Raw genomic sequence first — 15,950 nt, 5'->3', positions numbered from 1 at the left:
AAAAGGTCCCCATAAAAACCAGGAAGGATAAGGGAAGGTTTTTTCGAGGGGGGCCCCCCAGGCCAAAAAACGTTTTCTGGAGAAAAAGGAGAGCGTGCCTACCAGGCAGGTGGGGTGCTGGTAAGGGCAAGCAAAAAGGGGGGGTCTCCTCCTCCCCAGCCAGAAATCCACCGACAGACTCTAAGTGATGTCAGGGTGGGGGGAAGGCTTTTCCACTTTCTTCCCCAGTGGGAGAGCCCCCACATCCTACAAATAGAGGGTTACAGGTTGGAGTTTCTCTCCCCGTCTCCCCCGAGCTTCCTCTTAACCCACCTTCCCAAAGATTGTCAAAAGGCGGTGGCTGTCTTACAAAGCAGCTGGCAGATCAGAGGGTCATAGTGCCCAACGCAGCAACGGGGGACAGGGAATTTATTCCCACATTTTTGTAGTCCCAAAGCCCTCGGAAGTACCACCTTATTATAAACTTGAGAAGGCTAAATCAGTTTTCTATGGTACAAGAAATTTCGTATAGAAAGTGTTTATACCCTCAGGAGACACCTCCTGAAGGACGTGTTTATGGCCACCATAGGCTTGAAGGACGCCTACCTTCACATCCCCATTTTTTTCAGAGCATCAGGCCTTTCTGAGTTTTGCGGTCCCCTACGGTCAGGGAATTCAGCATTGGCAGTTTTGTGCTCTTCCCTTCGATCTGGCTTCCAGCCCAAGGGTGTTCACAAAAATCCTCGCAGAGGTAGTAGCATACCTTCATCTCCAGGGGGTAACTCGAATTACAATCAAAGTCGAGATCTCCTTTTTGACTGACCTAGAGAAGGTAGTAAGCACTCTGGAGTCCCTGGGCTGGTTAGTCAGTCAAGAAAAATCATCCTTGACTCCTGCTCACACCAAGGTCTCTCTGGGTTTCCTGATAGACTTGGCAGCACAAAAGCTGATCTTACCTCAGGGAAAAGCAGAAGGCCTCATGTCAGCAGTTGTATCGGAACAGGTGTCCTACAGGAAGAAAATGAGAGTCCTCGGATTGGTGACCTCTTGTATTCCTGTGGTCCCTTGGGCCCAGCTACACTCCAGAAGTCTACAGCGATTCCTTCTATCCTCCTGGGATGGAAGGGGAGGGTCAATGGACGACAGGATCTCCATTCCAGGGAGTCTTTGCAGTGGTGGCTCAGTCCTCAGAAGAGACTGCAGATGGGCCTCCTTTGGGCTCAGCTTCAGGCTGACCACAGATGCAATAAGAAAAAATATATACAAAATATTAGGGGTGCAACGGATCAAAAAACTCACGGATCGGATAATTTTTCAGATCAGCAAAAAAAAAAGACAAATCTTGTTACACCCACCGGAGTTTTAGATTTCACAGTTATTTTCAACACAAAACGGAGCTTTTATGCTTAAATACAGTATTTGTAAATCCAACGGACTGCTTAGATGTTAAATTTTAAAAGCAGCAGCAAACCTGCTGACCTTACATGGTTGCTAATGTGACAGAACACCTCTGATTTTCACATTTACCTAAATGTTAAATGTGAAAATCAGAGGTGTTCTGTCACATTAGTAACCATGTAAGGTCAGCAGGTTTGCTGCTGCTTTTAAAATTTAACATCTAAGCAGTCCGTTGGATTTACAAATACTGTATTTAAGCATATAAGCTCCGTTTTGTGTTTAAAATAACTGTGAAATCTAAAACTCCGGTGGGTGTAACAAGATGTCCGCTTGCCCCCTTCTCACTTTATCATTACTGTGCTGGATTGTGGGGTGTAGCAAGATGGTGGTGACGAAACGTCACTTCCTGACGAGACAGCGGCCGCCGCTGGGTGTACCAATATGGCCGCCGCTCCGGGGCTAGGCCGAAGCTGCGGCCTTTCCTATGGCCAAGGCAGCGGAGCGCTCCGCGGATCGCGTGATGTGCAGATCCGAATGGGATGACCCGTTCGGATCACGGATCGGTGATGATCCGTGGCACCCCTACTAAATATATAAACTTGCGCTAATTGAGTGACAGAATAATTCAAAATCGGTGAAAAATAAAAAATTGCAGCTGCTATACACAAAGTGCTAATCACTTGACAAACTTGAAAAATATATAAATATAGTGCTCGCCAAATGAATGTGAATAAAATATAAATAATAAACCAAAACAAGTGACTACAGGTGCTTCAATCCAAAGTGAAGGGATGAAAGGTACTTCAGAAGATTCAGGTGCACAACACCTCCTCATGTATCCCCACTCACCAGATCAACACGACCCCCAGCTTTTCAGTCTGGTGGGTCAAATAAGGCTTGGTATAGATGTCTTTTGAGATGGTAGATAGGAAATCAGGACATCAGATCCAGGGTTCCTTAGTGAGGAGTTGCAGCCAGACATACACGTACCCAGAAGTAAAAAATATACTTACCAAAAAAATATAATGTACCATCAAAAAAGGTTTATTTGAACAAAGGATGGGTACTTGCAAAAAGATGAGATTGAACAAGCATGGAGCCATTCGTATAAAAACGCAGTTCCAAACGTGCATTCCAAGCGACCGGAAGTGACGTCAGTGATACCGGAAATAGCGTCAACACTATATAATTTTAATGAGTAAATTTCCACCTTGGGGCCTAACTCTTTAGTTTGAGGCCCTAACTAGGGCACCTTTTGAACCATTGATTAATTCTCCTCTTATGTTACTCACCCTCAAGACCGCTTTCCTACTGGCCGTCACGTCGGCCAGAAGGATAAGTGACATTCACACTCTGTCAATTAAAGAGGCCTTTTTTCTTTTGTTTGAGGACAGGGTGGTACTTTTAGACAAGATCCTCTGTACCTTCCGAAAGTAGCCTCTAAATTTCACAAGAAGCAAGAAATTGTCCTTCCGTCCATTTTTTTTTTTTTTTTTTTGCGCGGTATTTGGATAGGGTGAAGGCGCTCAGGAAATCCAGTCACTTTTTAGTTAGCTTTTTTGGGCAGAAAAAGGGTCAGCAGGCTTCCAAGGCAGTTATAGCGAGATGAATCAGGCAGACCATTACTATAGCCTATGAGAAATCGGGTAGAGCAGCTCCTTCCAATCTCAAGGCACATTCTACTTGGTCTCTGGCGACCTCTTGGGCAGAAAGAGCCGGAGCATCGTTAGAACAGATATGCAGAGCAGCTATGTGGTCAAGCCAGAGCACCTTCCTGAGGCACTACAGGGTGGAGTTGTCGCCTCAGGACCTGACCTTTTGGTAGAAAAGTTCTACATTCTGTTGTCCCACCCTAAGGTAGGACTGAGCTACTTGCTCTTCTCTCAGGGTGCCGTCCTGGAAGACGACTTGAGAAAATAACCTGTTACACTTACCGGTAACGGTATTTCTGGGAAGTCTTCCAGGACGGCAGGCCTACTTTCCACCCGTTCTAGTGGTGTGGTTGAACTGATACAGTGGGGACGGAAAGTATTCAGACCCCCTTAAATTTTTCACTCTTTGTTATATTGCAGCCATTTGCTAAAATCATTTAAGTTCATTTTTTTTTTTTTGCCTCATTAATGTACACTCAGCACCCCATATAGACAGAAAAACACAGAATTGTTGACATTTTTTGCAGATTTATTAAAAAAGAAAAACTGAAATATCACATGGTCCTAAGTACTTAGACCCTTTGCTGTCACACTCATATTTTGCTGTCCATTTCTTCTGGACTCGAAGGCGTAGAACCATCTCAAGGATGATCAGAAGAAATGGACAGCACCTGAGTTAAATATGAGTGTCACAGCAAAGGGTCTGAATACTTAAAGTGGATGTAAACACAATTTTTTTTTTTTTTTTTTTTTATCATACTGTAGAGTATAAGATTTCCTATCATTTGAGCCCAGTCTTGCTACACAGTTAATCCATCTCTGAGCAATCCTCTTTTATTGTTCAGTGAGAAAAATCTTGACAAACTGACAAAAACTTTGTCAAATACTCCCCCTTGCTGTGAGTGACAGCCTAAGACACAGGCATGATTTTTTTATTTCCCTCTCCCACTCCTTTCTTCAGCAGCTCTGCAAGGATTGGCCATTCCACACCTCAGCATGATTTGGCATGCTGAAGTCATGTGGTTACTTTCCTGTCTTTTTTCACTCTATGTTAGAGATCATAGCAGAACTTCAGTTAGAAATACACTGGAGAAAATGCATATTGACAAGGGGAGTGTAGAGGTGGGCGGGGAGTCTACTGCCCACCGAGCTCCAGACAACAGACCCACCCACAGAATCTGCAGTTTTTCAGCACTCATAACAGACAGAGGGGAGACATTTGACAGGTAAAGATACATGCAGGAGGCATGTATATCCTTATAGATAACCCCTATGGCAGTAGTTTCGAAAGGATGACATTGGGTTTACATCCACTTTAAGACCATGTGATATTTGTTTTTCTTTTTTAATAAATGAACTTAAATGATTTTAGCAAATGGCTGCAATATAACAGAGTGAAAAATTTTAAGGGGGGTCTGAATTTCCGTCCCCGCTGTATTTGAATTGAGGGGTGTGGTGTGTGTGTGTGTGTGTGTGTGTGTGTGTGTGTGTGTGTGTGTGTGTGGGGGTTTTTTTTTTTTTTTTTTTTCACTCTCGTGCACTGGTTTGGGTCAATACTTTTTCACAACTGAGGAGCACAGGGAGGGGCAGGGGTTTTAACCTCTTTGCTGATTGTGTTTCCTATCAGGTGGGACTAGTCATCTCTTAGGGTGCCATCCTGGAAGACTTCCCAGAAATACCGTTACCGGTAAGTGTAACAGGTTATTTTTCAGATCCTCAGAGTTTTTTGCCATGAGGTGCCATTGTTAACTTCCAGTGGCCAGTATGAGAGAGTGAGAGCAATAACACCAAATTCAACACACCTGCTCCCCATTCACACCAGAGACCTTGTAACACTAACATGTCACCAGACATCGGGGAGGGAAAATGGCTAATTGGGCCCAATTTGGACATTTTCACTTAGGGGTGTACTCACTTTTGTTGCCAGCGGTTTAGAAATGAATGGCTGTGTTGAGTTATTTTGAGGGGACAGCAAATTTACACTGTTATACAAGCTGTACACTCACTACTTTGTAGCATAGTAATTTCTTCAGTGTTGTCACATGGGAAGATAACATATTTACAAAAATGTGAGGGTGTACTCACTTTTGTGAGATTCTGTATATAGTGGGGAAAATAATTATTTGATCCCCTGCAGATTTTGTAATTGTGCCCACTTACAAAGAACTGAAGGGTCTATAATGTTTATAATGGGTGTATTTTAAATGTTAAAAATTTCAGGGAAAAAACAAATGATACAAATGTTGCAGTTCAGTGAGTTAAATAAATATTTGAAGCAAAACGTGACTTAATACCTAGTGGAGAAAATGAAGTAGAATAATAACGTATCGAACCAGGCAGGACTTCAGTGAAGCAGGTTTTCTTTATTTGACTCGTACGAGGAGACAAGTTACAAAAAAAAAAGAACAGATATTTGCCTATTGGTTCACACCGCTATAACACGTGCAATAGGGCTGCATATATAGCAGTGAGCCTGATAGACGCCTATCTGGACTTGTCTGTCTAACAATTGTAGAGCTTGCTTTTTTTTATATACCCTTTTACAAGCCTTATCTTAACCATCTCTCCTAGATATGATTGGTCGCTAAAATCTACGTCAATGTAACTAACTATAAATCTGACACCTGTTCTACAACCAGATAAACTTAATTATTCCCAGAATTCCTATATGTTCATTAAAGTGATTTATAACTGGTTTTGTCCAATGTAAAAACACCTGTGTAGAGACAGTCTGACACCTAGCTGTGTTGATTCAAACCTTCCTCATCTTGAAAAGATTTAACTAACTTCAAGGATTACAGATTTACGACTTTGGGAGAATGAATTTTCAATAGCCTCACTATATAATTCTATGTACATGTATAGATATATTAGTTTCACAACTGTATTATGAGATAGATATATATTTTATATTACGTTCCACCATACAAAGCCAATTACTTTATTCAATATTGTCTAATTACTAATATATACATATATTAGTATTTCCTTATTCAATGTATTTTAACAGTTTTAATGAGGGCACAAGCAGACCCTGTCAAACTTAATTTAATGTACTGTACATACTTTGCCATATTCCACATAATTATTTTAACCACCTGTTTTAAGATGTTCTTATCTTATCTCTCTGATTTATCTGCTGTCAAGTGTTTTCTTTTCTAATTAGAGCTTACTTAAAAACTAAAAATGAACTATCCTAATTAACTTTCACCCAGTAAACTATCTTATAAAAAGTATGAGAAGCAGAGAGGTCATCTAAAGTTCAACATTTTTAAAATTAAATCTTTCTAAATCTATGGAAAACATAGTATACATTATTAAAGATTAATAACTGTTGCTTATTGAATAATAATATTAAGACCACTACTAAATAATATGAATAATATAAATAACAAAATATATATTGGTTAATATGAAATTCTACTACAAAACCCTTGTTGGCAAGCACAGAGGTAAGACATTTCATGTAGTTAGTTACCAGGTTTGCGCACATCTCAAGTGGGATTTTGGTCCAGATCTTCTCCAAATCCTTAAGGTTTCCTGGCTGTCGCTTGGCAACTTGAAGATTCAGCTCCCTCCATAAATTTTCTGTAGGATTAAGGTCTGGAGACTGGCAAGGCCACTCTATGACCTTTTAATGTGCTTCTTCTTGAGCCACTTCTTTGTTACTTTGGTATGTTTTGGGTCATTGTCTTGCTGGAAGACCCATCCACGACCCATCTTCAGTGTTCTGGCTGAGGTAAGAAGGTACTTGTGCAAGATTTTACAATACATGGCCCTGTCCATTGGCCCCTCAGTGTGGTAAAGTCAGCCTGTACCTTTAGCAGAGAAACAGCCCCAAAGCCTAATGTTTCCACCCTATCAGCATTTTTCTTCCAAATACTGCAAGTTGAGTTAATGCCAAAGAGCTCAATTTTGGTCTCATCTGACCACAGCACTTTCTACCAATCCTTCTCTGAATAATTTAGATGTTCATTGGCAAGCTTCAGAATGGCCTGTACATGTGCCTTTTTGAGGGGGACCTTTCGGGCGCTGTGGGATTTCAATTCATGGTGGCATATTGTGTTAACGGTGGTTTGGTGACTGTGGTCCCAAATACCTTCAGGTCATTGTCTTACCTGTAGGTAAAATGAATATCTCCTAAACCTGTACAGTTTAGGAGATATTCACTTTGCATGCAGCCACTGATGTCAGTGGCGCATGCGCTGTGAAGGTCCGGCAGACGCTGCCGGAAAGAATACTCCCGTGCGCATGCGTGGGTGTGCCGTCATTGCGGCTCCGGCCACTCAGTGCCGGAGCCGCAAACCCGGAAGAAACTCCAAAATATCAGCTCCCTTGGCGTGGAACAGGATATGATACAGGGACCTTGTTCTAAGGTGAGTGTTTCATAATGAGCTAGTATTCGGTGCATGCTAGCGCATTTTGCCTTAAGGGGTTTGCCCCCCCCCCCCCCAATGTGCGGGTATACAACCACTTTAGTCCATAAGGCAAAATCCTGCATGGAGCTCCAGACCGAGCAACGATTGATGGTTAATTTTGTATGTCCCCTCATCAAGCTTCTTGCTGATGGTCTTGTAGCCCATTCTAGCCTTGTGCAGGTCTACAATCTTGTCTCTGATGTCCTTTGTTGGCTCTTTTCGTCTTGACCATGATGGTGAAGTTTGAATGGAAGAAAGATTGTGGACAGGTGTCTTTTCTATACATAACGAGTTGTCGTTTAGGAGCACCTTCTTAAATTGACAGGACTAATCTGTATACCACAGGAGCCAGAATTATTGTTGATTGGTAGGGGATCAAATACTTATTTTACTCACTGAGCTGCAACTAAATTTATAATATTTGTATTGTTTGTTTTTGGTTGTTGTTTCTTTATTTTTGGTTGATATGCTGTCATTTAAAATACACCTATGATACAAATTATAAACCCTTCATTTCTTTATAAGTTAGCACCTTAGGTACATTAGGTACACCTTACCTAATCTGCAGTGGATCAAATAATTTTTTCTTATCGTACATCACGGGACACAGAGCCATAGTAGTTCTATGTGGGTTATAGGCCACCTTCAGGTGATGGACACTGGCACGCCCTAAATTAAAAAGTGCACTCCCTATATAACCCCTCCCACTGGTGGGAGTACCTCCAGTTTTTTTTCGCCTGTGTCTAAGGTGTTGGTCACAAGTAAAGATGTGCTGTGCTGAGCTCCACGGGAGCAATCCTTGCTGGGGCTAGCCATGCAGTCAGATCCATTCAAAGTGTCTTTTTGGCTGAATTGAATGGTACCCGGGCCTTGTATCCAAAGAAACGAGGTCTTCCCTGTAACGTTTCTCTTTTTAGAGAGCTGGACCCCAGGATCCAGTACTTTTTTGGTATTAAGGCCGTAAAGTTTTTACTGGCGGTGGTGCTATTACAGGTCCAGGATTGTGGGTTTCCCCTAGAATCCCCAGCTCCTGAAGGTTTAATGGAACCCACAGTGAAGGGTGAAGATTGGGTCTGTTGTTTTACCACAGAAAACCCTGTGGCGTGAAAGCTAAGTGGAGTTTTCTAAGAAATGTTTAAAATTTTCTTATTGTCTCCTTTAAATTTAGTAAGTGTTGTCATGCCTATGTGTCACCACTGGGGCCTGTATTGAGCACTTACCATCTCATGCTTCTCAGAAAGCCCATGTTGTGTCTAGGAAGCAGAAGTTTCTACTTCCTCCAGCCAAGCAGCAGACCTCCGGTAAGTCTGGGGGGGGTTCCCTCTCCCCACCAGACGTCCCCCCCCCCCCCCCCTATTTTTTTTTCTTACCCTCTTCTCGGGGAAAGAGCGCCACAAGAAATTTGAGAAAAAAAAACAAACAGCACGCCTCTCAGCGGCTTCCAGACCCCTCCTCGCCATTCCTCCTCTCCTCCCTGTGGACCTCATAGGATCAGGAGCTTGCGCGGGAAAGAGCTCTTTTTTTCAAAAATGAGGGGAAGGGCTGTAAGTGACAGGGGGCAGGGCTTAGTGCGGCGTTGGCGTCCTCCAATGTCCAGCGTGAGAAGGTATGTTTTAACCACTTGAGCCCCGGACCATTATGCTGCCTAAGGACCAGAGGTCTTTTTCCAATTTGGCACTGCGTCGCTTTAACTGCTAATTGCGCGGTCATGCAATGCTGTACCCAAACGAAATTTGCGTCCTTTTCTTCTCACAAATAGAGCTTTCTTTTGATGGTATTTGATCACCTCTGCGGTTTTTATTTTTTGCGCTATAAACGGAAAAAGACCGAAAATTTTGAAAAAAAATTATATTTTCTACTTTTTGTTATAAAAAAAAATCCAATAAACTCAATTTTAGTCATACATTTAGGCCAAAATGTATTCGGCCACATGTCTTTGGTAAAAAAAATGTCAATAAGCGTATATTTATTGGTTTGCGCAAAAGTTATAGCGTCTACAAACTAGGGTACATTTTCTGGTATTTACACAGCTTTTAGTTTGACTGCCTATGTCATTTCTTGAGGTGCTAAAATGGCAGGGCAGTACAAAACCCCCCCAAATGACCCCATTTTGGAAAGTAGACACCCCAAGGAAATTGCTAAGAGGCATGTTAAACCCATTGAATATTTATTTTTTTTTGTCCCAAGTGATTGAATAATGACAAAAAAAAAAAAAAAAAATATTTACAAAAAGTTGTCACTAAATGATATATTGCTCACACAGGCCATGGGCCTATGTGAAATTGCACCACGAAATACATTCAGCTGCTTCTCCTGAGTACGGGGATACCACATGTGTGGGACTTTTTGGGAGCCTAGCCGCGTACGGGACCCCGAAAACCAATCACCGCCTTCAGGATTTCTAAGGGTGTAAATTTTTGATTTCACTCTTCACTGCCTATCAGTTTCGGAGGCCATGGAATGCCCAGGTGGCACAAACCCCCCCCCAAATGACCCCATTTTGGAAAGTAGACACCCCAAGCTATTTGCTGAGAGGCATATTGAGTCCATGGAATATTTTATATTTTGACACAAGTTGCGGGAAAGTGACACTTTTTTTTTTTTTTGCACAAAGTTGTCACTAAATGATATATTGCTCACACAGGCCATGGGCATATGTGGAATTGCACCCCAAAATACATTCTGCTGCTTCTCCTGAGTATGGTGATACCACATGTGTGGGACTTTTTGGGAGCCTAGCCACGTACGGGGCCCCGAAAACCAATCACCGCCTTCAGCGTTTTTAAGGGCGTGAATTTTTGATTTTACTCTTCACTGCCTATCACCGTTTCGGAGGCCATGGAATGCCCAGGTGGCACAAAACCCCCCCAAATGACCCCATTTTGGAAAGTAGACACCCCAAGCTATTTGCTGAGAGGCATGGTGAGTATTTTGCAGCTCTCATTTGTTTTTGAAAATGAAGAAAGACAAGAAAAAACATTTTTTTTTTTTTTTCAATTTTCAAAACTTTGTGACAAAAAGTGAGGTCTGCAAAATACTCACTATACCTCTCAGCAAATAGCTTGGGGTGTCTACTTTCCAAAATGGGGTCATTTGGGGGGGTTTTGTGCCACCTGGGCATTCCATGGCCTCCGAAACTGTGATAGGCAGTGAAGAGTGAAATCAAAAATTCACGCCCTTAGAAAGCCTGAAGGCGGTGCTTGGTTTTCGGGGTCCCGTGCGCGGCTAGGCTCCCAAAAAGTCTCACACATGTGGTATCCCTGTACTCAGGAGAAGCAGCAGAATGTATTTTGGGGTGTAATTTCACATATTCCCATGGCATGTTTGAGCAATATATCATTTAGTGCCAACTTTGTGCAAAAAAAAAAAAATTTTGTCTCTTTCCCGCAACTTGTCGCAATATAAAATATTCCATGGACTCGACATGCCTCTCAGGAAATAGCTTGGGGTGTCTACTTTCCAAAATGGGGTCATTTGGGGGGGGGGTTTGAACTGTCCTGGCATTTTATGCACAACATTTAGAAGCTTATGTCACACATCACCCACTCTTCTAACCACTTGAAGACAAAGCCCTTTCTGACACTTTTTGATTACATGAAAAAGTTATTTTTTTTTTTTTTGCAAGAAAATTACTTTGAACCCCCAAACATGGTGGGTGTTTCATTTTTTTTTTTCACACAGTATTTGCGCAGCGATTTTTCAAACGCATTTTTTGGGGAAAAAACACACTTTTTAAAATTTTAATGCACTAAAACACACTATATTGCCCAAATGTTTGATGAAATAAAGATGATCTTAGGCCGAGTACATGGATACCAAACATGCTTTACAATTGCGCACAAACGTGCAGTGGCAACAAAATAAATACATTTTTAAAAGCCTTTAAAAGCCTTTACAGGTTACCACTTTAGATTTACAGAGGAGGTCTACTGCTAAAATTACTGCCCTCGATCTGACCTTCGTGGTGATACCTCACATGCATGGTGCAATTGCTGTTTACGTTTGACGACAGACCGCCGCTTGCGTTCGCCTTAGCGCAAGAGCAGGGGGCGACAGGGGTGCTTTCTTATTTTTTTTTGCTTTTTTATCTTATTTTTAAACTGTTCCTTTTCATTTTTTTTTTTTTTTTAATCATTTTTATTGTTATCTCGGGGAATGTAAATATCCCCTATAATAGCAATAGGTAGTGACAGGTACTCTTTTTTTGAAAAAATTGGGGTCTATTAGACCCTAGATCTCTCCTCTGCCCTCAAAGCATCTGACCACACCAAGATCGGTGTGATAAAATGCTTCCCCAATTTCCCAATGGCGCTATTTACATCCGGCGAAATCTAAGTCATAAAATGCTCGTAGCTTCCGGTTTCTTAGGCCATAGAGATGTTTGGAGCCACTCTGGTCTCTGATCAGCTCTATGGTCAGCTGGCTGAATCACCGGCTGCATTCTCAGGTTCCCTGTTGAGACAGGAGAGCCAGAGAAAAACACGGAAGACGGTGGGGGGCATTCCCTCCCACTGCTTGTAAAAGCAGTCTAGAGGCTAATTAGCCTCTAGGATTGCTTTTAGATGAAAGTCGACCACTGGCTGAAAAGAATGATACCAAGATGATACCTAAACCTGCAGGCATCATTCTGGTATAACCACTCAAAGTCGTGAATGGCTTACCTGAAGACAAAAAAATGGTTAACAATAAAGCACAGTAAACGGTAAAGTATAAAAAATTGCAGACCTGAAAAACAAACTTGATAAAACATAATAACAATAAAACATTGCAGAATAGAATACAGTAAAAAAGAGCAGAACAATAGAGAGAGAATAGAGAGAGAGAGAGAACAATAAAACGACAACTATTTTTTTTTATTTTATATTTTTGTATGTTTTTTTTATTGTTTGTTTACACTTTTTTTTTGTAACTAACTTTTATAACTGTAAACTGTTCCAGGTTCGGGTCTCTCAAAATGCGATGGCATCTTGGGAGACCCTGTGAAAGTGTGTCTAGTCTGTGCAATGCTGTACCCTACGCTAATACTCAACTAGTGAATGGTAGCATTCAAAACATTCACCAATGCAAAGACCAGGATTGTCAGGACAGGAGGGACAATAATAGCGGGTGTCACGCCTATATCCGCGCTTGCTGCAGACACGACATCTTTTTTGGGGGGGTTTGTTGGGTAGGGGTACTCGGGAGGACATAAAAATGCCTCTCATGCAGCCGACTGCATTTGGTTGGGGATGTGAATGGGGGAAGTACGGGCGCTGCAGAAGCGGTGGGTTCCCAATTAGGATTGGCGAATGCAGCAGGAAGGGCACTATGGGCACGACGGGCCTGTGTTTTGTCTTTTTGGTGGCAGCGGGACACTACTTGTGCTTGCCACCTCACCAGCTTGAACTGCACTTATGGGACTCGCCACGTCACCAAGTGTTACTGCAGTGCTGGTTTGACTACGACCGGGGTGTACTAGGCCGCTGGTGCTTGCCAGTTCAATAAAAAGCTTCCAAAAAAACTGTTAGCGATCGCAGGGATCAGGCCTGACTCTGCGAACGCTGCAGTTATGTGTTTAGTGTTTTGTAAGTGACAGTGATCGATCGATACTGCACTTGGGTGGGCCGGGCGGAGGGGCAAAACGCAGGTGCTAGCAGGTATCTAGGCTGATCCCGCTAACACTGCGTTTTTGGGAACCCTAAACTGCTGGGGACGCCAGTATAGATCTGATCGGATCAGATATTGATCCATTCAGATACTACACCACTAAGGGAGGTGTACGGCGCGTGTGTGGGTGTTAGCGGTACTGGCGCTAACCTGACGCTGCCTGAGGCTGGTGCTTGCTAGTTCACCAAAATGCTACCAAAAAAACTGTTAGCGATCACAGGGATCAGGCCTGACTCTGCGAACGCTGCAGTTATGCGTTTAGTGCCTTGTAAGTGACAGTGATCGATCGATACTGCACTTGGGCTGGGCCGGGCGGAGGGACAAAACGCAGGTGCTAGCAGGTATCTGGGCTGATCCCACTAACACTGCGTTTTTGGGAACCCTAAACTGCTGGGGACGCTAGTATAGATCTGATCGGATCAGATATTGATCCGTTCAGATACTATACCACTAAGGGAGGCGTATGCCGCGTGCGTGGGTGTTAGCGGTACTGGCGCTAATCTGACGCTGCCTGGGGCGACGCATATCACCGCCGGGCGATCGGGGGGCTAAACCTTTATTCGGTAATAAACGGCGGGTTCCCTGACACTATAAAAAATAAACGAACTAACCAGCGTCACCGTAACGGTTATACGGTGATCGGTGGTGAAAGGGTTAACTAGGGGGCAATCAAGGGGTTAAAACATTTATTAGGTAGTATATGGGGGTCCCTGTCGCTATAAAACGATGACGGCAAACCTAAATATTTACCTCACTAACTAGCGTCACCAGCGACACTAATACAGCGATCAGAAAAATGATCGCTTAGTTACACTGGTGACAGGGGGTGATCAAGGGGTTAAAACTTTGTTAGGGGGGTATCCTAGACCTAAAGGGGGCTAATACTCACTGTCCCAACACTGTAACTGTCACAAACTGACACCAATGCAGTAATCAGAAAAAAAAAAAAAAAAAAAAACTAAAAACCTGCTTGGTGTCAGTTTGTGACAGGGAGGGGGGGGTGATTGGGGGGTGATCGGGGGGGGGGATCGGGGTGTTTTGTGTGCCTGGCATGTTCTACTGTGTGTGTAGTGTTGTGCACTCACAGTGAAGTCTTCTCTCCTCTGCGCTGCAACGGAAAATACCGAGCCGAGGAGAGATGACATCATTTCCTTTGCTGCTGTTTAGCATACAGCAGCAAAGGAAGTGATCTGATTGGCCGGCGGCGATCGCGAGGGGGGGGCCACGAACGGATGGCCTCCCCCTCACCTCCGATCGCCGGGGGACATAACAGGACCGCCTCGGGCACCGGGGGGGGGGGTCTGATCGGACCCCCCACCCGCGGGAGGCAAATCACGTATATGTACGTGATTTTGCCTGCCCGTGCCGCCTTGCCGACGTACATCGGCGTGAGGCGGTCCTTAAGTGGTTAAAAGGCACCATTTGTGCTGTTACATGCTGCAGGAGGGACATAAGAGCAAAGGTGGCATATAAGAGGTTTGGTGGCACAGGCATTCATTTTGACACATTTACTACTGTATCAGGTTGAACATTAATAGCAGCGACAGGGCTGGACTATTGCTCAAGCAGTGGATGCATTCCTTCTGGTAGTAGCTCTGCTTTGTGCATCTGGCTATGGTCAGAAGGGGTGTGAAAAACACCTCAAAAAAGGGCTCTAGAATTGACTGCTACAGTCACACAGAAGCCTAGATCCATCCCAGTAAAGATGGCATCCTTCCCTGAGAGTAATATGGCTGGTGAGAGTGAGCCATCAGGAGAAACACTGCAGCCCCTGTGTATATTACGAAGGAGGTTTTTTCTTCAACCATTTTAAGCTTGGAGCAAAAAAATTGATGCTTTAATTGCATCCCAGAGTGGGACTAAGTGCAGCAGGTTCCCGTCCATTGCTCAGGACCCTCATGCTGAGGAACAAGGAGCGAGAGATGACAAATTTCTTTCAAAGGACCAGGAAGAGGCTGAAGTCTCCTCTTCCGAAGAACCTGATACGGAAGTGTCAGGTTCGCAGGAAAGATTGTTGGTACAGTCTCACTGAATTGGTCCGCTCCACATTTTTACTGCCAATAATGCAGTCGATGAGCCCACTTCTGGTTTGGGTTCACTAAAGCCTCCCCAATCTATTCATTTTTTTTCCTATCCATTCATGGCTAAGGAAGCTAATGTATTCTGAGTGGGAGCACCCAGATAAAGTTTTTTTTTTTTTTTTTTTTCCTCCGAAAAAGTTTTCAATACTTTATCCTATGGAGGAAGAGTTTTATAAAAAATGGGGAATTCCAGCAATTGACGCTGCTGTATCCTCTGTAAATAAAAACCTGACTTGTCCAGTAGACCATGCTCATATGCTAAAGGATCCAACGGATAAGAAGTTGGAGTTCCTTTTTAAAAAAAATTTGCTTGCAGGTTCAGTTGTCCAACCTGCGCTGGCAGCGATCATTGTATCTCAGTCCTTAAAGGACCAGTTTATAGAGGTACTCAAAGTTATTACTGATCAGCAGGCCCATGATTTGGCCGGAATATCAGAAGCGTTGTGTTTTACAGTAGACGCTATGAAAGATTCTATTCTCCAGGGCTCATGCTAGCGCATGTGCGTAGAATCCTATGGTTGAAAAATTGGTCAGCCGAAGCGCCATGCAAAAAGCTCTTGGCCAGTTTCCCTTTTCATGGTGGACGGTTGTTTGGAGACGATCTGAATAAGTATATCCAAAGAATTTCTAATGGGAAAAGTTCCCTTTTTACTGGTTAATAAGAAGTTTAAGCATTTTTCTTTTAAACCTTGTTTCTTCCCCAGTGCCAGGGGCATCGGCCTCCAGGCAATCACGACGGCCTCCACCGTCAGGTTCAAGAGGTAAACCTCGGGGTC

The 15,950-nt window shown here is 43.3% G+C and overlaps 1 protein-coding gene across 6 annotated transcripts in view; it reads left to right on the top strand.

Moving 5' to 3' along the window:
- Positions 1 to 15,950, top strand: part of NFATC3 (nuclear factor of activated T cells 3) — a 1,265,763-nt gene that overhangs the window by 11,871 nt on the left and 1,237,942 nt on the right. For 3 of the 6 annotated variants that reach the window (XM_073605107.1, XM_073605106.1, XM_073605110.1), the window contains exon 2: positions 4,657 to 4,716. The exons of the other annotated variants lie outside the window; for them this stretch is intronic. In XM_073605107.1, the coding sequence (XP_073461208.1) occupies positions 4,657 to 4,716 (60 nt within the window). The remainder of the gene's footprint in view (positions 1 to 4,656; positions 4,717 to 15,950) is intronic. 6 annotated transcript variants of the gene reach the window in all.

This window comes from Aquarana catesbeiana, linkage group LG11 (genome assembly GCF_042186555.1).
Source record: "Aquarana catesbeiana isolate 2022-GZ linkage group LG11, ASM4218655v1, whole genome shotgun sequence".
Classification (NCBI taxonomy): Eukaryota; Metazoa; Chordata; class Amphibia; order Anura; family Ranidae; genus Aquarana; species Aquarana catesbeiana.
The sequence above is the reverse complement of the archived record's forward strand: the minus strand, read 5'-3'. Positions and strand labels throughout refer to the sequence as shown.